The sequence below is a fragment of the Myzus persicae genome, unplaced genomic scaffold (assembly GCF_001856785.1).
Source record: "Myzus persicae strain clone G006 unplaced genomic scaffold, MPER_G0061.0, whole genome shotgun sequence".
In the NCBI taxonomy this organism is placed as follows: Eukaryota; Metazoa; Arthropoda; class Insecta; order Hemiptera; family Aphididae; genus Myzus; species Myzus persicae.
In genome coordinates, this window is record NW_019104322.1 from 277,976 (window position 1) to 304,488 (window position 26,513).

The following is a 26,513-nucleotide window of genomic DNA, read 5'->3' on the forward strand; positions in this document are numbered from 1 at the left end:
TATTTGAAAAATAAATTATCTATAATATAGTTGTTGAAACTTGAATCAACAATATAGTTGAGAAAATAATTTATTTAATCATGACTATTATTGCAAAATTATACTTATTTTTAAATCTAGCTTAACATGATTAAATAGTATTGTAAATACTGCAAACACAACATTTCATTCCTAAAATCAATGATATAACTAAAATGTAGACATTGCATATAATTGGTTTGAAAATAATAGTCTAATTAATAAAATGTCTGGAATAACAATATAACATGGAAATCAATTAAAATTTTAGAATGTAATTTTATAAAACAACAAATTTTAATTGGTTTTTGCATGGTATGGTTTAATCAATAGCTTTTAAATTCTATTTTTACCTACCTAACCTAATATTTATTATTATTTAATAAACTTTAATTTCTCACGGTTTACTATGACCTTCCTATATTGTGATCTTATATAGTAATAATATTATATTCAATGTAGTTTGTAGTGTCTCAAATTGAAATATGGATGTCAGATTGTTGTAAGTATTGGAGTAATTTAAGATATGAAGCATTATTGAAATAATTTAGTTTTCATTTCGCGAAAATGATTTGTTATTTTGCAACGTTACAATACGTACATATAATTTTGTGATAAAAATAAAACTCATTTTAAATGAATTATAACTATGTATTGCTGTGTTTTATATTATTATCATTATTTATTCGTGTACCTAATGATTTTTATGGTGTCAGTATACGTTTAACCTAACCTAAGACTGTTATCTTAGGCTTTTGACGGAAGACTATATTAATATTATATTATTATTGCTTGTCATCAGGAGAATTTTTGTAAAAAAAACTAGAGTAGGTATACTCTAATATATGATTTTTTGACAAAGTTGCAATAAATATTGTAATTTTATAAGCTCGTACAAGAACATCGAATCAGTTGAACAGTTCAACCCTTCAAATAGGAGCTTGTGAACAATTATTTAACAAAGGTTTTTACAGAATTATGTATTCACAAATATTCCCAAAACTTCATAAAAATTAATTTTTTTGTTACCCGGTTTTGTACATTTTAGACAGAGAAGTGATGAGTGTATTGATGTTTCAATGATGTGTCGTTTTGATACGTAGAAACAATACTTTGATTTTCAATTTCAGTACCTTTTACAACGGGAAAGGAAATATGGTTGAACAGCTGGTGCATTTGGGTGGTTAACAGAGAAAATTTCTGGTAGTTTTCCAAAACGTCGAAAAAAACAAAATACAAATTAAGGAAAAACGAGAATTTTTCAGAAAAATCAGTTTTCAACCGAATATGCCATACACCCCCGTAATCCGCTAACCCTCCAAAACCCCACTGCTTGTCATTTGAATAATTGTACATCAAAGCCATAATATTTTGTGTGTAGAAATAATATCTTCGACGGTCGCGCCACTCGCGCGCATTTTCGAATTTAAGCGGGCTCGTGCTGTTTGGGAACCACTGGTCGACGGCGGGCCAATGGTGAGAGCCATGCAATTCCGTGCTTGACGGGCGGGAGACCGCGTGATTTTCCCGCTAAAATCCCTGCGCACAATCGGGACAAAGGCCTCTCCCGAACCGGTCGTCACCGATACCGGTAACCGGTACTCGCGTCCGCCGACTTCTCGCAAGTCGAGAGTCGAGACCAGTCCGCAGTCGCGCTCCGCACCGACACCGACTGTATCGTAATTCGCCTTTGCTCCTCCCGTCTTGCAGCACGAGTGGTCACCGCACCCCGCCAGCCCAGTCGTCGCAGCCGCAATACGATTTTTAACGGACAATTGACAAACTGAGTCCGTCGTAAGCGAGATCCGTCCGGTGAAGTAGTTCGCTCGATTGCTCTAAGCGTAGTGTCGTGTAGTATTGCAATCGTTTTCCGACCCGCTATCCGTTCTGTTTGGTTTTTCTTTTTCTTTTATTTTTTTGGCGGCAAAGCACTGTCACGTCACCGTCCAGGATTTTAAAGGTTAGTGGTTCTTTTGCTTTTTTTTTTTTAATTAACCTTTTCCCCGACCACGTCCCTCCTATAGTCGTGATTTTCCCAATCCCAAAACCTCCCAGACACCACCTCAATAATCGTAATAATTTTATATTATTATTATTACTGTGTTTGATATCCAGACAGGTGGTACCGATAAAGGCACGACGATTTAAAGTTGGTTGGTAGGAAAGTTTATAAAAAACATAGTATTATAAAGTATAATATACTCGTCACTACACTCACGGTCTTAGGTGATTAGATTTATTTTATTGTCAATAGCACGATTTTCAGAATTCACGTTTTTCATTGTTTTCAAATTGTATGCAACTATAATTACTAATATATATTTTTTAAACGTCTGTTATTACCGTGGTGGTGCGTTGTAAGTATACGTACCGTGCCTACCTCCTTGGTTTGGTGTCTGAAATGTCGAGGCCAAAAGATTTTCTTTTCGTAAATCGGTACCCGCGTGAAACTTTAATATTATTTCATTCGTTCGCTATCTGTTTATGATCTAACGAAATAGGTTAATCACAATCGCATTTTATTATTATGCAAATGTCACACCGCGTTTTAAATATTCCACAAGTTATTAATTCAATTACAATACCTTATGTAATTTGCCTGCAAATACGTTTTAAATGATTATGTGGTGTTGCAAATATACACGTATTCAATTGGGTAGACAATGTGTCATATTCATCATTATCGTTTTTAAAGGCACATTCTCATTTAATTTGTTTCAATATCTCGATTTTTTTTTAATAGGTACTTTAGCTAGTACCTATAGAGGTACCTTTTCTATAATCCTATCACACTATAAATTTACAATATGTCTTGTAAGGTTTTTCAATAAGTGTTAACTATCCTTCTAATTTAAATGATTTTATTGTTTACACAGAATCATTTAAATAAAAAATAAATACAATTTAAACAAACTATCTACATGTAAGGATCTAGGAACAAAATAAAAGCAATGTTACTTACTCAATTTGTTTGAAATTCACATGGGAACTGATAAGTATACCTATATAAGTATTTGATTCTTATAAAAGAACATTTACCTTGTTAGGTAAGTAGGTACCTATCTAGTTTCCATCTGGTTTTATCAAATTAGAAAAGTTGGAAACAATGTTTTAGTTAATCACGAGGTTTATTAAAAATATTATACTTGTTAATAAAACACATCATAGTACCTAGAAATATCTTTGTTCTCAATTTTTGTTTTATTTTATAAAAATTACAACATGGTCATTTATATACATACATTTGAGTTTGTACCTAATTATACTTTTAACCATGCTTAAATTTTAAGAAAAAAAAATACTTTTTTAATGTAATTTATTTACTTACACTTTTATTCCTCTTAGAACTTGCTTGCAATCCAGTATAGGTATCTACACATATTTTGATACTGGAAGAAGTACCTTAAATATTAAAAATTCAATTCTATTTTATAGAATTGGCAAATGTTATAGGTACTTAAATATTTTATTGTTTTAAAAAATTAAATCAAATGTCATAAGTAAATAACCACAGAGTTTTAATGCCTTCAATTCATTGTAAGGTACAATTCTTGATTATATTTTATCAGAATCATTAGTTCAATGTATTTAAAATGAAATTAGTTTAAGTCAGATTTCTATTTTTAAAATATTAATTTACAGGAAATTTGTACAAACAGTTTTAACCAAGGATTTGATTGAATAAAACAAAATGGAGACACCACCTTTTAACCCAGAGCCTACCCGGATGATGACCAGAAGTGTTCTAGCTGAGATACCAACTAGACTAGGACGATTATCGATGACAGACCCCAATAATGGTAATACAATTTAATTTAATATAGGTGCAATAGGTACTCCTTAATATAAATATACTATACTACCATACCTGCATTAGGTTTGGGCCGAAATGATCACCATCTCAATATAATGAATACAACTATAAGTAACTTGCCAACATCAATGATGACGCCATCTCCTAGTCCAGATGAATTAATCATCCAACAAAGGGGCCGGCGTAAAATACCAGTTACTTTTAGTCCTGACATTGATGCCATAAAACAGGTAGGTTCATTCATTAGGTATATTTTGTTTTTAATCATCTAACTACTCTACCCACATTTTACCTTATTTTTGTCTTTGGGTTTTTTTTTATTATTATTACTTGTAACTAAATTTAACAATGTATGATTTTATGTTTCAATTTTGAACCTCATTTAAATCAATTTAAACATTTTTTGTACTTAAAATATTAACTTTTTTCCCTGCTAAATTTAGAATACAAATATTAGCTAGTCATTAGCCCTTCTTGAGTCATGTTGTTGTTTGAAAAACACTTTTCTTATATTCTTTTAAATTATAAATATATATTACAAATAATATTGTTATCTTATAAACACAGAATATTGGATAAAAATTACTAATTAAGTTCATAGGGATTAATTATTCATTTATCTTAAATAGGTTTTATTTTTCATACATACCTACCTATCTTAAAATAATTATTTAAATTGAGTAATGTGAATATAAATGTGAACCCTCTTGTATAATCCCTATATTATCAGTTTTTAAAATACTACATTTTAATTAAAAAAATAATAATCATTAGATAATAAACAATATTAACTGTTGAATAATCATTTTGGTAGCTACATTTATGTTTAATTTTTAAATTATATCTATGAATAAAGCTATAACGAGCAGATACCTAAAGTTATTTTAGTGTATTGATAGATATGGAATAGTGTGATTAATTAGATCTATTATCTTTAAATGTTAATATGACTAAATAAGTATTCTCTGATATTTTGATTTTTGTAAATAATGGATAAATGCTAGGAAACACAGCTGGTATCAATTATAATATTATTCTTAACAATCTCATAACCATAAGATAAGATAAAAAAATCAATGTGTTAATTATAATAACGTTTCTTGGACACTAAATAAACATTTTGAAACTTGTCTTAATGATTATAAATATACTCCTCTTCCCGTCAATAAATAATTACAATGTATTGTAACAAAATAGGTTTGAAAAAAAAAATGTTTAAACATATTGTAACATGTATAAGCATGTACCTATCAGCTCCATGTATAAGTTAATATATATTTGGAAAAAATATATTATTAGTAAATTATAAATTAATATAGTTCTTTATTAATAAAATACAATTTTAAACTCATTTAAAGTTTTTATATTTGTTAAAAATAATGATAAATATTTAAATTGAATTCATTCATTTATTTTTATGTGAACTATTCACACATAATTTTACAACTTCTTTATTATCTGTGAAATAAGTTTAACGGCTAATTACAAAAAATGTTAGTACCCATTTATAAACATATTTTATTTTTAGAATAATCAAGAAACTCCAACAAAATCTGGTTGTTCTAATTTCAAGAGTTCAATTGTTCTGAGGAGTACTCCTCGCAAAAGATTACTGTTAAATGATCCACTGGAATTATCATCTCCAGACAAATACAAAATTGTATGTATAAAGTTACTATAGTTAATAATTTTGTTAAGACTTGACAATGTTTGTACTTAGGGTTCTCCAAATTGTAAAAAATTACGTACTGAAGTGGCAGTTGAACTTCCAGAAGATAATTGTCTTTTATCTGCTTTAAAATCATTGTCTTCCGATCAGCTTATTGGTGTAATCGGACAGATTGTCATTGACCATCCAAGTATTGAAAAGGTACATATATATAATTTAATTTAGAAACAACTGTATATATATATTTATTTTAATCAATAGGAAATTAGATCACACTTCCCTGTGGCCGACTTGAAGCCCCTTGAAGAGCGTATTTATTATTTGCGACGTAATATTTACAAGGCCTTACCAAGTAGCCGATTGATTTCAAAAACTGATCCAACCGCCTATAACAGAGTCTCAACCCATGTCTTAGCATTCAAGGTAAATTTATTTCTTGTTTTCGTCTACTATTGACAATAGTTTAATCCTACATTATTTTATGTGTTTTTCAGAAATGTGTTGTTGATCAAGGTAGGCGCTTGATTGAGAGTAATCAGTGGCCAATTGTTATGGACTATGTGTTCATGGCGTGGAAGCACGTTCGAAATACTCCCATATGGGATAACCCTGCCCACAATGCTGCACGCCGTCAATGTTTTAAATCGCTATCAGCTCAGTGTATAACTGCTCTTAAACACATGAAGGACACTATGAACCAGCAAAGCTCTGACAATTACAGAAACCAGTAAGTTTTTCTTTTTACTTTTTAAAGGAAATTGATAATTAACAATTAAATTATATTGTACTAGTTGTTATTTTTTTTATTTTTTATTTCTTAAAATTGATGGTTTTTGTCTGTTAACATTAGATTGAAGCTGCTAGTTGATGACAGTGAAGACATAGAATGGTGTTTGCATTTCCTGAACATTCGTGAGTGACCACAATGATTTGGTTTTCTCTGCTATTCTTTTCTATTTTTTTTTTTCTAGCAACAAGAATATTTTTGTTGCTGGATAAAATTTTGACTGTAGGCAATTATTTAGCTACACATACTATGTAACGTTTGCATTAATTTAAAATATTAGTTAATTTATTTTAATTGTATACCTACCAAAAAATTGAATGTTTTCTACTTATATGTGAATAATATATGGTTCATTGTGTTTTATTTCTGAAAATCCTGTTATTGTAATAATTTTGTGAACATAACCCACCCCCCAATTTTTTAACTTCTGCACAAATTCTTGAATTTGCACCAACACCATCAAACAACTGTATTTCCGATTTTTTTTTTATTTAGGTTTATTTGTTTTTATTACCTATTATTTATTTCATGCACCATCGTCATTTTTATTTTATTAAAATTTATTATTTATTATTCATTACAATTATTATTATGTTCATTAAATGTGGGACCAGTAAATTAGTTAATTATTTTACAGAATATTATTAGTAACGGTTTTATATTGTAGTAAATTCATTTTTTTTTCTTAACATGTTAAAAATAAAATAGAAATTGTGCGTATTAAATATACACAGTATACCAAAAATATTTTTTTATTAAATTCAATAAACTTAAGACTGTATGTGTGAACTCAGTGTCGTATTACTGAAATGTGTGCAATGCATATAATTCAAATTCTTCCGAATAGACTGTATAGTTAGTTTTAATAAAATTAATTAAGTAAATGTACTTAGATTAAAAAAATAAAAAATATATGTTCCATGTACTATTTTATACCTATGTATGAATAATTTTATGTAAGTTTAGTTATAAGTAATGTTTGTCAAATTTGTAGACAAATGTATAATTATTAATTGTGTGAAATGTATATAAACTCGTATTATTCTAAATAAATGCTAATTATTTTTAAACTTTTATTTTTACATTTTAAGAGAAGTGGTCCAATTTCAAATTGTACATGCCTATAAAAGTTTTCTAAGTTAACAAGAAAACAGAATATTTCAAATAGTATGTCTAGCATAATGAGTAGGCAGATACGCGGGATTTTCGGTGAACAAGAAAAAACCTAAATTTATGACTAGAAGTTGGAAGTTGATGGAATGTTTTCGACAAGTACAGGATTTCAAATACACAACAACCATTACTCAATTTTATAAAATATTTTTATATCATCAGCAAAATATAGTGACTTACTATTGAAGGGGACCTTTATAATGCTGTGTATGAACAGTACAAAAAGAATGGGAGACAAATTGCCGCATTGAGGGCTAATAGCCTAGCAGTAAAAGTACGATATTTAGAATTAAAAAAATTAGCCTATTGGGTCCTATTAAGTATGAGGCAGTGGCATTTATCATAAAAAAAGTAGGTGTTGCTCGAATAATTTTAGGTGACCTCATTATACTGTTATACCATCCTATAAAATGTCCTATTATTCTTCTATCAATACCCACCCATCCATATTTAAGGTTTTGCTTGAGCAACATTTGAACCCTATGTTACACGCTACCGGTAGAGGTATACCAAGATAACAATAGGAAATCATTTCCTACAGCTGATATAACAGATATAAGGTAATCATAGTTCAGATAAAGGATGTTTTATTTATTTCACATTTAAAGAAAATACATGTGCAAAAAGTAAGGAACTTTCCAACCCAAATTTAAAATTAAAATTAATTAAAAACTAGTGATGTTCATAGAATATTTCTAAATTTTAGTTATATTTTTCTTTGTAATTTTCAAATACATTAAATGTATGGAATACAGCCCATATAGATGTTACATACCATTTGATATTTTTTCATGTTTAGAAAATGTATACAAATACGTATCAAACATTTATGTGTACAGATTTCATTTCAAAATGATTAAATATTGGAAATTTCTTAGAAATTCATTTTCAAAAATGTATTAACAGTTAATCGTATTTGTCCCCTGCCACTAATTAATAATTAAATTATTAATGGAACTCACCTTTGGAGCATTTTAGCAGACAACCTCTTCGTTTTTCTTTCTCTAGCAATTTGTTTCATATAATATATTTGTGATAAAATATTTTAGTTTGTTTATTTTGTTATCATTATTACTCATTAGAGAACTGAGTACATAATATATCAAAAACATTATGGAGCTGTGTATTTTATTTAGGATTTAATTTTTCAAATAAATAAAACATGAAGTAACTGGTCATTTGAAAATTAAATTTATTTTTCATAATAAACATTAAGACTGTCTAAAATATAATAACGGTCTTTTGAAAACAAAAATAATAATAAATTCTAAAGATGGTAGTTTTTAATTTCTTATCCAAATAATTCAATGATAATAATTTACTATGTTTTTTTCCTTTTGGACACTTAAAATCTAATAAAAAACAAAAACATGCATAATATTCTGAAAAAGCTATCAACAATGCTCCAGACATATTAATACCGTTGGAATGATAAATAAAAACAATGAATTAATATACTATGCAATCTATGAACAATCTAAATTATACCTCAAAACTGTATGATAAAGGGTATTAATAATTTATTATGTTAAATTGATGATAATTGATAATATACCGGTACCTGCACAAATAACCATCGATTTATAAGTTACTTGAAAATGGGAATGTAGTTATCCATGCGGGCCCGATGCTTTTGCGACACACACTCAGATATCCACACAACATTTCTGCATTCTTGTTCTTTAAGTTTCAAATACGAGTAAAAAACGCCATAATGGAATTGGCGCATGAATGCATTGACATTCAACTTCACTTCATGTTCAAAGAAACGATCTTCAAGAGTTTTTTCACCAGGATTAGTACCAGCGCCATCAAACAGAGCACTGTATTCAGCAAAGTATTCAGCTACAGCTTTAACCTATATGTTATAAAAAATGTATCAGAATATGATTAATTATTATTTTCTAAAAACAATTGGCATTCAATGTTGTATATGTTACCTGATCATAATCATCAGCTCTAGCTAAAGCTGCCAGACCATCTGGATAGAGTTTACCACATCTTGGATACAGCTTAGCTCTATCATCTTTAGTCAATTCTGTTCCAAAAGAGTTGATCGTTATATTAATTGCTCGTCTATCAGCTTCAAATGATAATATTTCACACATAGTATCAGCCGTGATACCTCCAAGCTTTTTACAAAAATCATAAAAAGATTCCAAGTACGCCTTATATAGAGTGTTACGAATAATTTCAATATTCATTTCGTCAAGATCCTGTTCGCTAATGCAGTCAACAAAGAATGGAGCCAAGGGTGTGTCGACCAACACAGCATTGTAGAGCTCAGCTGGAGTAGCAGCAACATGTATAGCTTCCATTTGTTCGAAACTACCCAATGGATGACACTTTGGTATCAATTCAGATATGGGGCGCTGGTGAAGTGTTCCGGTGATCAACAATATAATATTGTCAATCATGTAACTGTACGTGATGTAATCGAGGAACGTACTGAGGGGTTCCACGGCATGATTGCGCATGTGTTGAAATTCAATAACAAGCTTCTCGCGCAACTTGTCATCGATAACGGATACTGCCAGCGGGCTGGGTTCATTGGCTAAGAACTGGCCATAGTCTGTGGATTGCAGATGCAATTTGAGATCGTCCAAGGTCTCGCACTGCTCAAGGTTCAAGTAATCGGCATGTCTGAGTATGCCACACTTAAAGCCGCGACATAATCCTTCCAAGTAACCACCGTCAATGTTGAAGAAACAACCGGTATCCACCATGATTTCTTTCGTCGACCTGCAAAACACAACATTAAAGCGACCGATCAAAAACGAGACCGTTCACGCCCAACATCCCCACTGAATCGCCCGACAATTGATCAGTAGTACGAGCAATATGTAAACAAGCGTTGTTAAACCCGAATCGATAGCGGTTGGGAGGATGCGGACACGGGCTGGTTCGGGTTCGGCGAGCTTACCTGAGAGGGTTCTGAAGATTAAAACGTAACTGTCCGCCGCAATTTGAATACTTAGCACACTACAGAAAACGAAATTACGTTAGAGCACACATACAGCACACAGTACACTGTGTCTACAAGTACAAATTATAGTACACACCTTAATTTTTATCAATTGACAATCATCGAGAGTCACAGATAATAGGTCGAGAGCTTCAGCCTGCCTGCTGCAGCTGTAGAGTGTCACGGAATCAATGGTAGGTGGTGGTAGTGTTCTGGTTAAAGCGGTCTGAAGTTAGACACGCGGCATGATTGATACGGACGAGTATCACATGAACTCAGCAACGTTCCTCGACTCTTATCACCAAATAATCAACATTTTCAAGTAAGAAATTTGAATGTTTATTACTATATTGTATAGGTACGTTATGGTCACGATTACGAAGAATTCTTTATGATCGTAGTTATGGTAAATGTGGGAGTTCAAAATATGTACAAATGTACAATCGGTAAAATGCCCTGGCATTATACAGAATGATCAAAATACAGTCATTAACACAGTCCTCTGTGATAAATTGATAATAATTACAATTGATATTATATTTTCGGTATAGTTTAAACACAGACTTATATAGAAGTTATATAGAAGTCTGTGAGTTCAAACCATACGTTTGATACCTATATAAAAATGTAAAAGTGTACCCAACTACCTCTGTACAGGTATCAGTGGGGTTGGCAGGGTTTTAGGGTTGTTGGGCAACGATCAATAAATATTTGAATATTTAAAAAAAGGTTTGCGATGCATAAGTTGAAATGTGGATATAGTAGGTACTGTAATTTACTGAGGTAACAAAGTCTGCATTAATGTATCTAATTATAAAAAATACAGGCTATGAATAAAAAACATAACCATTCTTTCATCAGGGTCTAGTACATGATAATATTGAATATTTCCCTTTAATCTTTAGAGTGGCAACAGAAAATATTTAAACTAATAGAACAGGTATGGCATACCTGGTACAGTGGTACCTATGCAATAACAAAATTGTATTTCTTCAGTACAATTTTTTTTAAATACATATATGTAATATATAATTTTATTATATAGAAAGGCCTCAAACCTATATAATAAAATATGTAGCAGTTGTTATTATACCTTTAGTTTTAATAATTGTATTTATTGATAATGATTGTACCTAATATCAATTTAAATTGATCTGGATTTAGACTTATTTTTCCAAATAAATATTATTCTTTTCTTAGTGATCGATTAACATCAACTACGAGTACAATGGTTATTAGCTTTAAGCATGTCAATATTTTATTTTTTTAATTTACAAAATGTTTTCTTAAATATATTTCTAAATTAGTTTATATCTGATGTTGTTCATGTTTACTTGAGATCCTAGAATTTCGAAGGGGTGTTCTGGTAGATTGCTTTCTTTTCTTGTGTTTTAATATTTGAGACAGTCTGTTAAAATATGTCTGATTGTATTTTGATTGCCACAAGTGGCACATATTGGAGGGGCTTCTTTGGCCATTAGGAAACCACTTAAATATTTTTCAATTAAATCTCAATTGAAAAATTGTAAAATAAAAACAATATTGTAGTTATTTAGAAGGACTAAGCAATCATGAAGACCCAGACTTATTAAAAATGAAAATATTCATAATTTGTATTTCTTTATGCAGGATAAAATAAGTAGCATTTTTATTTGGTTTATTGGAATAATGGTGCACCGAACAATTCTAACTTTCAGATTTTCCATGTATATACCTAGGCGTTTTTAGTTTTGGTTATATCTACTCCTAATTATAAAAAATAATAAGTAACTTATAGTTTATTCTAAGCTTGAAATAACTTTAAAATATTATTTTGGAATTAACGTATCAATATAATGATTTTTTGTACATATTGTTTTAATTTAAACATTTTTCACAGACTTAAGAGGGTTATTTTTCTTATCAATTTTTCGTTGCATTGGGTTTAAATATTCTATAGTATTTGACTGTGTATAGAAGATCGGTTATATAATATATTGTATCATACTATCATACATATTATTATCCTCCTCTCGCCGATAAAATGTGGTTATTTCGAGCACCGAACTGGTGCTGAAAATTGGGGATTTGGTTGTTTGCGGCGACTTACCTACAGAGTGATGGTACGACACGTTTCGGTTTGGGTGCAACCACATTCTCTCGGCGAACGAAGTTGCGATAGTGCAATAAGCCTGCAATTAATGTAAATAATTAGAGACAGTAACGAACATTGCAGTAATGTACCTATTTTGCCTATATTATACGCCGGGCCACACTTTATGTTCGCTTGAAGTACCTATTTAAAACGATATAACAGTATTTAATTGTTCGTACGTTGATTTATGGGCATTTAACTTATTTATGATATGTTCGTTTTTATTTATTAAAAATATATACAAGGATTTATTATTATTACTTTATTAGTTTATTATATTGTGGTATGTGTTTATTTATTTAAAAAATTTAATATAATACCTTCCATACAAGTAAGTTGTATATTATACATTTTTGAAACATTGTGTTATAGAAAACAAGCAACAAATAGGATTTCTAATACTTAGATTTTAGAGTTAAAATCATTTTAAGTATGTATATAACAAGTATGAATATGTATATAATTAAAACATAAAATTCCGACTCAAATATTTTCTACTAATACGGTTGACCGACAAATTACTAATTATAATTTATTAATATATAAAAAATAATTACCTACATTAAATTTGATGATTTTAAATTATTTTACATTACGAGTATTTTAAACGTTTTAATTTGTATAGTTTATTACTGATAAATATGAATAAAAAATGTTTTCTATTAAAAATGTTGGAAATGTAATACAAACTTAATCATAATCCATAATATGTCATATGCGTATTTTAACTATACGTTTACACATATAGATATACTTATAAGTATACATTAAAATAGTGTCCATGCAGAGTACATAAGTGCCAATATATTTTATTGTTTAGTGTTTGAGATGCAAACAAATAAAACAAAATTTGTGCCTACACGGAATAAATATTACAGACATGTCTTCATCATCTATGAAATGATACAAATCTCGGCAAATAACTAAATAAAAAATAATATGATATATATTACTAAAAATCAATTAATCAATCATATTTGTTTTCTTGTACTATGTTCATCATTTGGTGCATTAATTGATTTAACTAATACAGAATATGCTTGAAGCTGCATGTCTAAAATCAAAGTAAATATTAATAAATGCTTGTTAATTAAATTCTGATTATTTTTATATATATATTATTCTTTTTATTAGATACTTTTGTCAACTTCGGACAGTTTGGCTGAAAATTCTGTCCATGCCTCTACAACATTAGGTCTGACATTATAGGGACTTGCCCTCTACCCCTAATGTCCTTTACCATCTTGCCCTTTTTCAATATTTGTCTATACAGAGTTCTGAGTGGTTTCTAAATCTTCACATTAAATAAAAATATTTTTATAACACAAATACGCAATACATATATAATTTAAATATAAGATAATTACATTTTTATTACAAAAGAAACAATTACTTATTTATAAATCTATAAACTTATTTATTTGTATTTAGGCAACTTCTTCTGCACGTGTGTGTGTTAATAGCTTACTTTAATACAGTAGCCATTACTTAAACACCAGCGTGGAGTGATTACCAGCGCCGATAATCGTTGTATTCGCACAAGCAAGTAAAACAAAAAATATTATACCTTATATAATATAGACCCAGACCACAGGCGTCGGGACAGTCAGGTATTTGATATTTTTCTGTAAGAAAAAACAAAAATCTATTTTGGCCATAATCAATTGGGAACTATCTATACTACTGCAGTTTATTGTATGTTACAATGTCCGGCCGATATGTAATCAAATTAAAAACAGGCTTAGCTTTGTCCAAAAGTGACAGGTATTGTGCTCAATGCCCCGACAGTCGGCACTGTACTAAAATGCCCAAATTATTCATTTTTACATTTTACCGTAACATATCTACCGATATGCTTATGATACGTATCGATTACAAATCGAGCGTTCAAGATGTTATGCCGAAGTTATACCATAATATGAGATATACCATCAGGACCCGATTAACCATAGTTGGGGGTGGGGGGGAGGGCGAGTGCACATTTATGATTGTTATGAATATATGTTAAGCATTTATATTTAAAAATGTAAACAATTTAAATATTGTAAAAAACCAACGAGAGAACTTATATAATTTTCTTACCCAAAAGTTTGATAATAGGTCAATTAACTTTAATATCATAACTAACACCACTATTGAAACTAGTGAACGAAAAGTTGCTGTGTCATATGTGTAACACAGCTAGTCCGACGACCTCTTAATGGACTGCGAGTTGGAAATCGTCCTTCTAAGACTGCCCTAGATTCTTTGATCAAATTGAATTGAATGTCTTTACTGGACTAGACTGAGTGTTGGAACTCTTCCTTCTCCATTGTGCGGTGAACTTGGTTTCGTTGGTATAGGTCTCAAATTACTTTTTTGAGAAAGTCAAAATTTTTATTTGATGAAGATTGACCCCACACCTGACACCAAATTGTAAGTAGCCTGAGCACTCTAGGCCGTGCACCCTTCTTTTACATCGAAAACACGTACACACATATCGTTGCTTCAGATTGGTAGATATTAGTTTAAAATAAGTGACTAGAATACAAATATTAAATATAAACTATTTATTTAACTTATAAAGTTATAAAACGAATTAAAATAATTATTTTATAAAAAAGTGTTCGACAGAATACTTAAGTAAAAAACTCTTTTTAGTGCTATTAGGCAATTTTAAACCAACTGAAAGTGTTTCCGACACTGAAGACTCTGAAATAATTTTAAATCCAATTCATATATGCAGCAAGTACTTGTATATACGGTATATAATATAAACCAATAAGCTAAATTCAAGTAAACAGTTACATTTTAAAATTTTGGATATTTAGATGAACTTTTGACGAAAGTGTAGTACGCGTAGAACACACATCTATCCCTCGATTGTTTAAATGATAGTTTAATATATCAATATATTAACTATATTATCTGTGTATGAATAATTGTGAAATCAATTAGGTTATCTGGAAAATATTAATTATTTGTAGTCGAGGTCCAAAATGCTATCATCATAAAACAATTTTTTTTTTATATAGTGTCAGGCCACTTAAAATTGATACAATATTAATCGTGAATCATAGTAAGGCTTAAAATTAGCCAAACGTCATTATGTATTTTTTTTTCTAGTATGTGTAAATAATATAAATCGGTATGATATAAATTATATAATAATGTATTAATACCTATTACCTTTATGTATAAAAACGGCGATAGCCGATAAGTATTTTGTTAATACACGGCACGATGTACTTATGTATAATATTTATGTATTGTTATTTTCCTTCCGCGTGCAGTATAAGGTACCTTTTACTACAGTAAGTATGCAAACAAGTAATAACAAAAGGTATTTTATAGGTACAAATCTGAGTCCTTTTTGATACGCCCGCCAAACAGTGCCGCCGCCACAACTACTGCACGACGATTATTGACCATATAATAATTTTGTAGGTACTCGTAATCGTATAATACAGAAATATTTTGGTAAGACTATTTTTTTCTCGTATGAGTCATACAGGTACCTCTTATGTATTGTATATTATAGTTATTCACAGAGTTGTTAATGCATATTATCCTCTTTTATAGGAATTTCTCCTTATTTATTTGTTTTTTTTTTTTGTAAATAAAAGTCAATACGATATACATTTCATGTATACGTATACACGGTATATATGTTTGAGAGTAGAATATACAACATATATAGGTGTATAAAAGTAGGCATACACGCATCATCAATAATTGTAAATAAACAATCAATGGTTCACACCTTGCTTCTTTATCATTTATATAAAGCATATAATACATATAATATAAATATACATTACTTATTATTTTTTTTTGAAAGAGAAACACTTCTTACAGGGCGCATTGGACTTGGATGTTCGAAATCCTATTTCTAAACAATATGATAGGATTTTGAATACGACCAATTTTCACAAGCTAATGTTATTTTTATTATGTTTGATTTTAACAATAAATTTGAAAATCAAAGTTCTATGCGTCCAGTAGAAAATTATCCTCTGACAAAAATAAAAAAATCAAATATGACCACTCTACAATGCGTAAGAGTTTTTCCTGTAAAGCGTATTTTGTGCAAAAAAATCAAGCTTTTTATTTTTGGTCGGCGATGCCGTTGATGTCTGTGCTCAGATTGCTTGGAACCCGCATCAATCACACTCCCACTAATTATCATTAACGACTAACATTAATGCCGTGGGCGGCAGTAACGAAATAGCTTACTGCCTAAATATTGGAGCGATTATGAACTCTCCCGATGGTAAACTCTCCCGGTTCTAAACCAGTACTTCCTGATGAGATTATGTAAGCTCTCCCGGATCTACAATATTTCAGTATTACTAAGCTAGAGGAGCTTGAGCCATTATTCGTATTACGCAGTTGGTAAGGTTGGAAAACTTGGTTAAGCCATTACAGTCAATACCGTTTTAAATATTTAAATTAAAAATAGATTAACTATATTTAAATATTTAAATTACAAACACAGGTTAATGGTAATATTATTGATAGTAAATATTTAAAATGATAATCACAATTGCTGCAATATAGCCAATTTTTAGGGTAGCAATAACATTTGAAACAAATCAGGAGAGCTTACACATTTTATTCAGGTAAACATAATATTGACCCGAGAAGTTTACCATCGCCCAAATGCCCAAATATTGCCCCCCCCCCCCCAATAAAGATGCACGAGCAGACCACCTTATTGGTTTTTCAAAAATCAATATCACAATTTTATTTGAAAACTTTCTTACTTTTTAGTTAAATTGTTGATTTGTACAACATTTAAACATTTAATTTGTTATTACTTTATTAGTATTTTTTTCAAAAATAATAAGTTGTCTAAATTTACCCCGCCGATGGTGCTTAATGAGACATAGAGTGGTTCACACTGAGATATCAACAAAAATGAACAAATTTTGATACACTACATAATTAACTTTTTCAAAATCAAACCGTTAGATACAGGATGATAGCATCACTTAAAATGTGGCCTTTCATTGCACGTCGGTATGAACAGCTAGAATTTATTTCTCTGTTCTATACTTACATTGTCTCATTGTGAGTTTGTGACCCTTGTCTAGTTGTCCCAAGTTCAACGTTTCGAGAGTTTCCTTATTTACTTGGTATATGTGCTCAAGTTAATACAAACATGTTTATATTATAATATTATTAATATAATTATACTCCAATAACCACTGTCAAATTATAATTTTAATCAACCATCAACCGAACTTATAATATTATACATACCATGTATTATTCACCTAAATACGGTCGATTGAGACCACAGACGATATCAATTAGAATAAAAATACAGGTATCGAGGTACCAATGTACCTACCATACACACGGTATTATTATAAAATAGGAAAACTCGAGAAATTATTTAACGCATTTATACATTTTATTGCTGCACATAATAGTACGTAGGTACCTACCTACCTACGTTACATATTTCATATTATACCTATTAAAGTTATACACAAGGTATTACGTGTCGCATTATTTAAATTCAATCTACCACTACAATATAGTGCCGTAACCCCGCCAGTACCCTACGATACTATTATTGTGTAACAACATTCGTACTTAATATAGTTAAGTTGTATACATAATATTACATCCGCCGAATTCGAACATAATATTATTATATTATATTATCATAAACACGAAACAAACATTTCACATTTACTATGAAAAATGACTACTGAAATTAATTAAAACGGAGAAACTACGCTATACATACATATATATATATATATATATAATACTTGTGTAGGTTTATCAACACGCGAGTGTTTTAAACTATTCGTGCGTACACTGTTTGGGCCGCTGTAGTAAGGCATTTTCGACCTACGCACGCTGTCGTAGCTACACAGGGCGATGTACCTATATAATATTATGATCTAACATTGCGTACAGTTAGTCCCATATAATCTTACATTTACATTCTAATAATATAGTTCAAACGCGCCGCTGTTTTACCTGTTCAGTGACTCCCTCATTGATCGCATCGTACAGGGACCGTCATCGTCAAACGCTTAAATAATACAACACCTATGAGACCGCCGTGACTATTACATTATTATATCAATGAAAAATAAAAAATAAATACAATGTTCTTACAGTATTTTATATTGTACAGTCAACGACAATAATATGGTTAATATGGTGTACAGTATTTTGTATTGTACACTCAATGACAATAATATGGTAATAATATGGTGAATGGAATCGCCAATCGTTTATTATTGTTGCGGTGTTATGGTGATTTCGTTGTTCGATACGAGAAAAAAACATCCTACACCTTAAAATACCGGTATTACTGCCTGTATACACATAATTATATGAGTGGATGGATGCCTTTCGGCTTTCATAATTTATACAGTTCTCGTATATCGCTTAAACAGTCGTACAAAATAGAAAATGATAATGGAAAATGGAAATTGTATGTGGAGAGATGCCTCCCGTTGTATCCTCCCCACTTCGACCACTGTGTGTATATCGTACTTGTACATTGTACACTGTACAGTATACTTATATACTATAAAAACTGTATTCACTCATTTTAACCTATTTAATATCGCATTTATTATGTAAATTCTGCAAGTTTTTAGAAATTTATAATTATATATACCTAAGTATTGGTACTTAAACACCATGTTTCTTTTACTAAGATTTTGCATACTATTAATTAAGGATTGTCATATTGGAATATATTATAAACTTCTTTTATCAAAATGAGTAGGTACCGCTTAATTTTCTATAAATTAAAAATTTCCATTCGAATTTCAAAATTCGATTAATTTGTTGAAATACATTTTTTTTCAACAATTTTTTTAAATTATTTGAATTTCGGAAAAATTAAGTTTTTGAAAATAATGAATGTTTTAAATAAAATTATCATTCTGATCAAAATGCAAAAATCACATTTAAATTGAAAATTATTTACTGCTCCTAATGATAATGACTGCAAATACACAAAAAACATATCATTACATTAAAATCAATACATTCATCGCTCCGCCCATAATCTAAAACAACAAGAACAATTTGTGATAAATTTAAACATATTATTTAATTTGAATCTTTGAAATACATTTGACAACAAGCCCCTCATAATACTTGACAACAAACTCCAATCTATTATTTGATAACAAATTAACATTATGAGTTGCGCATTTCTTATCAATAAAGATGACAATTTCACACTTAAATATACTTATTAGCCCAGTGGCGTTTCCACGAGGAGTCATATGGAGATCATATCCCCCCATCCAGGGATCAAATTTTGTACTCAATACAACATGTATATGTCATAGTAATAATATACGTATGTGTATTGTGTATACTGAATATGTCTATTTAAATCTTTATATTCCCCTCTCTCAGTGGAAAACTTCTAGATACGCTAGCCATATAATAGCTGTACCTGTAGTATATAAACATTGTGACGACCAACCCGTGTGACAACTAACCCCAATCTCCCCTACCTATACCTATAGTATAAAGAAATATTATTTTAATTTTCAGGACGATAATAAGTAAAAACAAAATTTTAAAACTAACAAGGGCATTGGTAAAGCGTGTGATTTACCGGGTCCGCCGTGATCTCCTAGTAATAACTAATAGGTAACGGATAATATGCCTTTTGTAGTTTTGTGACTAAATACAAGGCGATAATGTACGATAACGTTTTGAAAAAATTGAAGAGATAAAAATACATTAATTCCGATCATACAAAGAGAAGTTTTGCCGGGGACTATCATCGTGTCTGATGAATGGAAATCATACTCCAGTCTAAATGATATTGATTATTGGCTATAATCATTTAATTGTCAATCATTCTGAAAATTTTGTGAATCCTGTAAATGGGGCTAACACGCAAACAGTAGAATGTTTATGATCAATATTAAAATTTAAAATATTAAGAAAAATGCATGGGACTAATGAAAATCTATTACCTACCAGGTTATACTACTAGGTTATACGATTTACCACGGCGGACCCGGTAGATCAAACTCTTCGCCAATGCCTTAACAAGTAATAAACTTTATTGGTTTTTTATTATTTTCATTTTTTTTAATGTGATAATGATATTATCTGTGGCTAATTGTGAAGTATTATCAACATTATAATAGCTATATTATGATGATTTTTTTATTTCAAGTTTTCAATTCTGAATATATTGTATTTAAACGTGGTCGATGGAAAGGCTGAAGCCGCTATAGTTTCACCTGGGTAGTGACTAGTGATTACGCCACTTCGTTTATAAATATATAATATACATAAATAGATTATTAAATATGTATTTTATAATACAATCGGCAAAAGTGCCGAGGTGATAAATTTAATTTTTTTGGTATAGTCATTTATACGCAATAAAAATCAAAAAACTTGTTCAAAATTAGTTATTGTTAAAACAGTTACGGTTTGATAACGTAAAAACGAAGCGAAAGAGTGAGCGAGCTTATTTTTAGTAAAATATAAAAATTGTAAAGTTATTTTTTTCTTGTATACAATAGAGTTCTGTATAGTTTATATAAATGTATAATGTATATACAGGGATACTTTAAACTTTTATTTCTTATTGTAGGGTAAATCCCTTGGCTCTCCAGGGAATTTATATTTCATGATTTCAGATTCAAAATATAAATAGTTTAAAAGTTGGTTGTGTATATTATAGGAATACTTTCAACTCAATTCGCTCACCTCGACTTCTCCTCTTATTATTAATGACGTATTTCATATACACATATTATAAATTGTTTAAAATCTAAAGTCAATTATTAGGATAAATAAAACATCATAAAAAAATAAATCTGATCAATTGTTGTTTTTCACTGTGTCACTTGGTAATAAAGTTCAACAAGACTGAACAAGTGATAGCTTATTAAACAAAAATAGGTAGTGAAGTTGATAATCAAATAAACTCACAATCCAGTTAAGTCAATTATGTAAGATCTATAATAGTACATACTGAAAGTTCTAATAAAAAAAAAATGCGCAAGCTACACAATAGGTTTTAATCAATAAGCTTATAATAATTTAATATTATACAATTCGTTAAGTAATTTTTGTTATTGAGTGTAAAAAAATGTGCAATATAATGTTATTTATTTTCATCAAGTCCAATAGTCCATGTATTGCATTTCTTAATTAGATGCTATAGTTATTATTTATTTTTTTTAGCCATAATTCACTATAAAACTTGTATTATCGTTGCATTTTTGCAGTTTACAAATCAACCATACCTACAATATTATTCACTTTCCGACTACAGTAGAACTGTGGATGCTTAATACCATTAATTATAAATCAGCGGTTCTCATACTTTTTTGTTCGCGGAGCCCTTATGTGCCTAAAAAAAAATTACGGAGCCCTCAAAATTCAGAAATGTCTATTTGAAAGAACAATAATTCACAGAAAATGATGTTGATTATAAAAAAATTTGTGGATTTATAAATAGTTTACAGTTTTAAACTTTAAAATAATACATATTGGTACGGTCCAAATAAGAATGAATACAAGTATAAAAATTTTAAATGTAACTAAGAAATATAATAATAATTTAATAATTTGAATTTAATTAATACAGATAATATATGGGAGCCACGGAGCCCTAGATTACTCTCGAGGAGCCCCAGGGCTCCGCGGAACACAGTTTGAGAACCGCTGTTATAAATGATATCAATGCTATCAATGCTAATACCTATATAGACTATAGTGATTATGTTTATAGAAGTATATGATATTATAAAAGGGTTTAATTAGAATGCACTATATTGTCAGTCACATCCTGATTTTGTCCATATTAAGGACGGGTTTTTATCAGGGGCGTCAATTGGGAGGGGAGGGAGCAGGGCGTGCAACGGCACCACTAACTTGAAAAATGTTAATAATTGGCCCAATATTAATACTCCAATGCGCCGTCATAATATTAACTTATACATTATACTTTCGTAAATAAGTAATATAAATAAAATATTTTTTTTTTCAAGTTTTTGTACATTTTTGGTTTATCAGGCATATTGATTATACCTTATGCGTGCCTTTTTTTTCAAATAATAGTGAAATGGCTTTAGCTGGTTGCTTTAATTGCTTATAAGCCTTTAATTCTTTGAATTGCTAGCTCATTAAAAGTTGCATTAGTCGTTATGAGTTTCAATTAGAATTATAAAAGGGAAGGAAAGAATATTTACATAGGTTTGCATAGGTTACCTACATTTATGGATGTAAATATATATTTTTTAATGGTCTGGTGAAATGCCAAAATTGGTTTGCCTAAAAGTTTGCACACCAGGGGTGGTTCCAGAGATTTGGTTGGGGGGGCCTAATAGTTGTAATTTTCACAAAACTTATAACAACAATTTTTACAACTTTTGTTATTTATTTTTAGAATAATAACAAAACAATTCTTATCAAGACAATATTCTTAGTATTTCCCCAAGTTATTTAGTATTCTCGTAGTCCAAACAGATAATAGATGCATATTACAACTCATACACCGACGTACCTCCAATAATTACATACTTTTACGCGGGTCTATAATAGTCGATACTATAATATGTTTTTTGTTAGCAATATACAATTTTTTAAATATACGAGTTTTGGGCCTTGGGGGGCCGTAGCCCCTAGGGCCCCCTTGGAGCCGCCCCTGTTGCACACCCAGAAAAAAAACTGAAATGAAGCCCCTGGCTTTTATAAGACACATTTACAGTATTAACAATAATTTATTATTGTAAAAAAAATAACAAATATTAAGGAATACATACACAAACATATTTACATAGATTATAAATTATACTTATTAATTTGTTTGTAAATTATATTAATGCCATTATGGCGACAACGCGACAATAATAATAGATTCAAAACCAAATCTGAAATCGCCCATATTATTTATTGTTACAGGTGTTGAAATAATCCTATTGGGTTTCACAACAACGATATCATGCGAACATACATGTATCGTTTTTGTGTACACTATAATAATAAATAGCACCTATAATAATACAATGCTGATGGTTTTTTTTTTTTTTGGATAAATATTAGTATGGCAAAACAAACTATATACACATTATGTCGGCGCTTTTAAAAATGTTTAAGTATTATTATTACTCGAACGGTTGACCCAATTATATGCTTACGGTCTGCAAGTATGCGGCATACCTGTACATAGAAAAATATGGGATGCAACGTTTTCATATTTTTGAAGTATGTAATACAGGTACAAAATATACAATGATTCCATAAAAGTTTAATTATTTTAAACTTGAAATCAATACGTTTAATAATTTCAACGCCTAGCTGAATAACAAGAGACAATTATACCAACGCAAAAACGAAATCACAAAACTTAATAATAATCGAAAGTGTAAATTATAATTTATTATGGATATTAAAATGTATGATACCTATACTCGTTGCTACGCAAAAGATAATCTGTCCAATATATTGTTTACTTCTAAATTCTAAGTATAGGGTATACCTTTATTTTATCAGGGTAAATTAGGGAGATAAATTATCTTCGGATTTTCACGAGCCATCAGCTATTATGCTATGCTTACCTTACTCGATGAGGCATCATTTACGTAAAGATATTTATTTTTAATAAAAATCACAATTTTTACTGTAGAAACAATAAGTGTAAATTGAACAACAACTTAACAAAATAATATAGATATATACCTACACAATGTAAATTACATATAAAATAAATTTACATAGTTTATGGCTATACATTGTACATTATACAGATGGTATACATCAGTATATAATATACATCATCATGTGAAAATAATACACATTGGATTCAAAAAGTGTCAATAGGTATACACTGTGGAATGAACTGGGCCCTTCGGGAGCAAATTCAACTGTATCACTGTCCACTGACAAAATCTGATAATCATAAATTGAATATATTACAACTATATAATATACAATAAGTAATAAGTAAAATAACGATGAATTTTAAATACCTTGATTATTTAAATGATTTACTATATTTTATAAATTTACTTCTCATACTAACATATTATCTTATATTATTCCTATTCTATAATAATTTGTCTTTTATACTTAACAATATTTATATAAGTAGGGTACATATTATGAAAATATTTCCTAAAATAGTTATATGTTTGTAGTTAATAAATATACAAACATACATTATTTTTGTGAAAAAACGTATAACATAATATTATTTCTATCGGTACCATCAGTTGACAATAACAAATAATTACAAATCTATAAGATATTGCTTATTAGCAAAAATTATCTACTATTGATGTCATCGGTACTTTATCGATAAATTCGTCTAGCTACAACAGTTAATTATTTAATATAACAAATTATGTAAATTCATGAAAGTGTTTTCATTTAAAATTTAATTACTTTATTGTACTCATAACGGTAGGCATATAGGCTGTAATGGACGTAAGCAAAATGTACGACTGTTCAACTAAAGGATTTAAACGATACTTAACCTTGTAGATAAAGAAAAAGCTTTAAAATTACATTATTTGCTAACTCGAATGGTAGGTTAAATATTAAATTAAATAAAACTATTATAAATCGTATGTTAGAATACAAAATAAAATGTAAAGGGTTTATGAGTTGTATAGTATTGTATTTTAATAAATTAATAACACTTCAGAAATGTTGAAGTTTCTATGTGATTGGACAATTTTGTCATAGAAATTCATTGCATATTATTGTTAGGTATAGAGGAAATACATGTATTAATTAAGCAAATTAATTAATAGTACAGGAAAAATTATAATTTTAAAGGTATTTTTATCACTTTCTATTTTTTTATATTCTTTCCTGTGGCTATAGTTGGTATTCAACCAATTTAAGCCACATAAAATATGTTTCATCAAATTACGATTCTCGAGAAAAAAATCATGTATTATTAAAATAAGAATCCTTATCCATATAGTAAAAATGTCTCAGAAAAATGTCAATCATTAACAATGTTGTACCTATAGTCAGATATAGTCAGATTTAAATTAAAAATATGTGTATTTATTTATTTATTTATGAATAATCAACGGGCATAAGCCCTTTAACAAGAAAAAAAACATTACATAATAACTGGCACAATAAAAATAATAAAGTGATTAATATAAATACAAGTGACTAGAAAGACAGAAAAAAGAACAAAAAGTAATAAAAATAAATATATCAATATATATAACTATAATATCTATATTATATTTACTATTATCGCTGTTAGAGGTAGGCACCTAATTTTGATTTTTTAATAAATAAACAAAACTATATTACATAAAAAATACACCTATTACTTATAATTCAGATTTTATTTCGTAAAATGTTCACTATTTAGGATTTTTGAATTTAAACTTTAAAGTGTAGGTAACTAGATTTTTTTTAAATCGATGTTTTTTTTATTTTTATCAAATTTTGAAACGATTATGTTTAACGAAATTATTGTACAATATATGGGTATTTGACTTGAAATAATATACCTATTCTAATTTACAAACAAAATAAATACATATTTTGTAATGAAGAAATTTCCTATTTACTATTTGTATTACAATAACATTTTAATAGAATACCAACCCAAGGAAATAAAATCTCTTATACATTTTATACGTATGTATATTTGCAATCTAAGAATTACAAATACCTACATTGATGTAGCGTATATAGCAACTACATATTATAATACTTATTATTTCTTTATAATATTATGTAATAAATATAATGTCTTAAACTAAATCAGACCATAATGTATACCTAGGTATATCGACGACGAATAGATTTTCACCTTTAACAGTGTTTCCGATTTCCAAAAACATGTTGAGTTATTATTTATCTTTATCTTCTACAATTACCTATTGACCTGCATGTTTACGACGCACTTGTATTCACGTCATCAGTGATGTCTTTTGGGTGTCTACGAATCGCTTATGTGCAATAATATACGCC

At 29.3% G+C, this 26,513-nt stretch overlaps 2 protein-coding genes across 2 annotated transcripts; one reads left to right on the top strand and one right to left on the bottom strand.

Moving 5' to 3' along the window:
- Positions 1 to 1,558: 1,558 nt before the first annotated feature.
- Positions 1,559 to 6,478, top strand: LOC111041152. Its single transcript, XM_022325342.1, has 8 exons — positions 1,559 to 1,978; positions 3,661 to 3,818; positions 3,896 to 4,062; positions 5,361 to 5,492; positions 5,553 to 5,702; positions 5,763 to 5,924; positions 5,996 to 6,228; positions 6,352 to 6,478. The coding sequence occupies exons 2-8, from the start codon at positions 3,710 to 3,712 to the stop codon at positions 6,419 to 6,421; spliced, it is 1,023 nt and encodes a 340-aa protein (XP_022181034.1). The 5' UTR covers positions 1,559 to 1,978; positions 3,661 to 3,709; the 3' UTR covers positions 6,422 to 6,478.
- Positions 6,479 to 8,787: 2,309 nt separating this feature from the next.
- On the bottom strand, positions 8,788 to 10,570 carry LOC111041166 (V-type proton ATPase subunit d). Its single transcript, XM_022325365.1, has 3 exons — positions 10,385 to 10,570; positions 9,402 to 10,203; positions 8,788 to 9,319 (listed from the first exon to the last, which is right to left on the bottom strand). The coding sequence occupies exons 2-3, from the start codon at positions 10,185 to 10,187 to the stop codon at positions 9,050 to 9,052; spliced, it is 1,056 nt and encodes a 351-aa protein (XP_022181057.1). The 5' UTR covers positions 10,188 to 10,203; positions 10,385 to 10,570; the 3' UTR covers positions 8,788 to 9,049.
- Between the last annotated feature and the right edge of the window lie 15,943 nt (positions 10,571 to 26,513).

Coding starts and splice junctions, on each gene's coding strand:
- LOC111041152 (XM_022325342.1), top strand. CDS start 3,710: ATGGAGACACCACCTTTTAACCCAGAGCCTACCCGGATGATGACCAGA. Junction 5,493..5,552: donor CTCCAGACAAATACAAAATT/GTATGTATAAAG, acceptor GTTTGTACTTAG/GGTTCTCCAAATTGTAAAAA. Junction 5,703..5,762: donor ACCATCCAAGTATTGAAAAG/GTACATATATAT, acceptor TTTAATCAATAG/GAAATTAGATCACACTTCCC.
- LOC111041166 (XM_022325365.1), bottom strand. CDS start 10,187: ATGGTGGATACCGGTTGTTTCTTCAACATTGACGGTGGTTACTTGGAA. Junction 9,320..9,401: donor GAGCTGATGATTATGATCAG/GTAACATATACA, acceptor TATAACATATAG/GTTAAAGCTGTAGCTGAATA.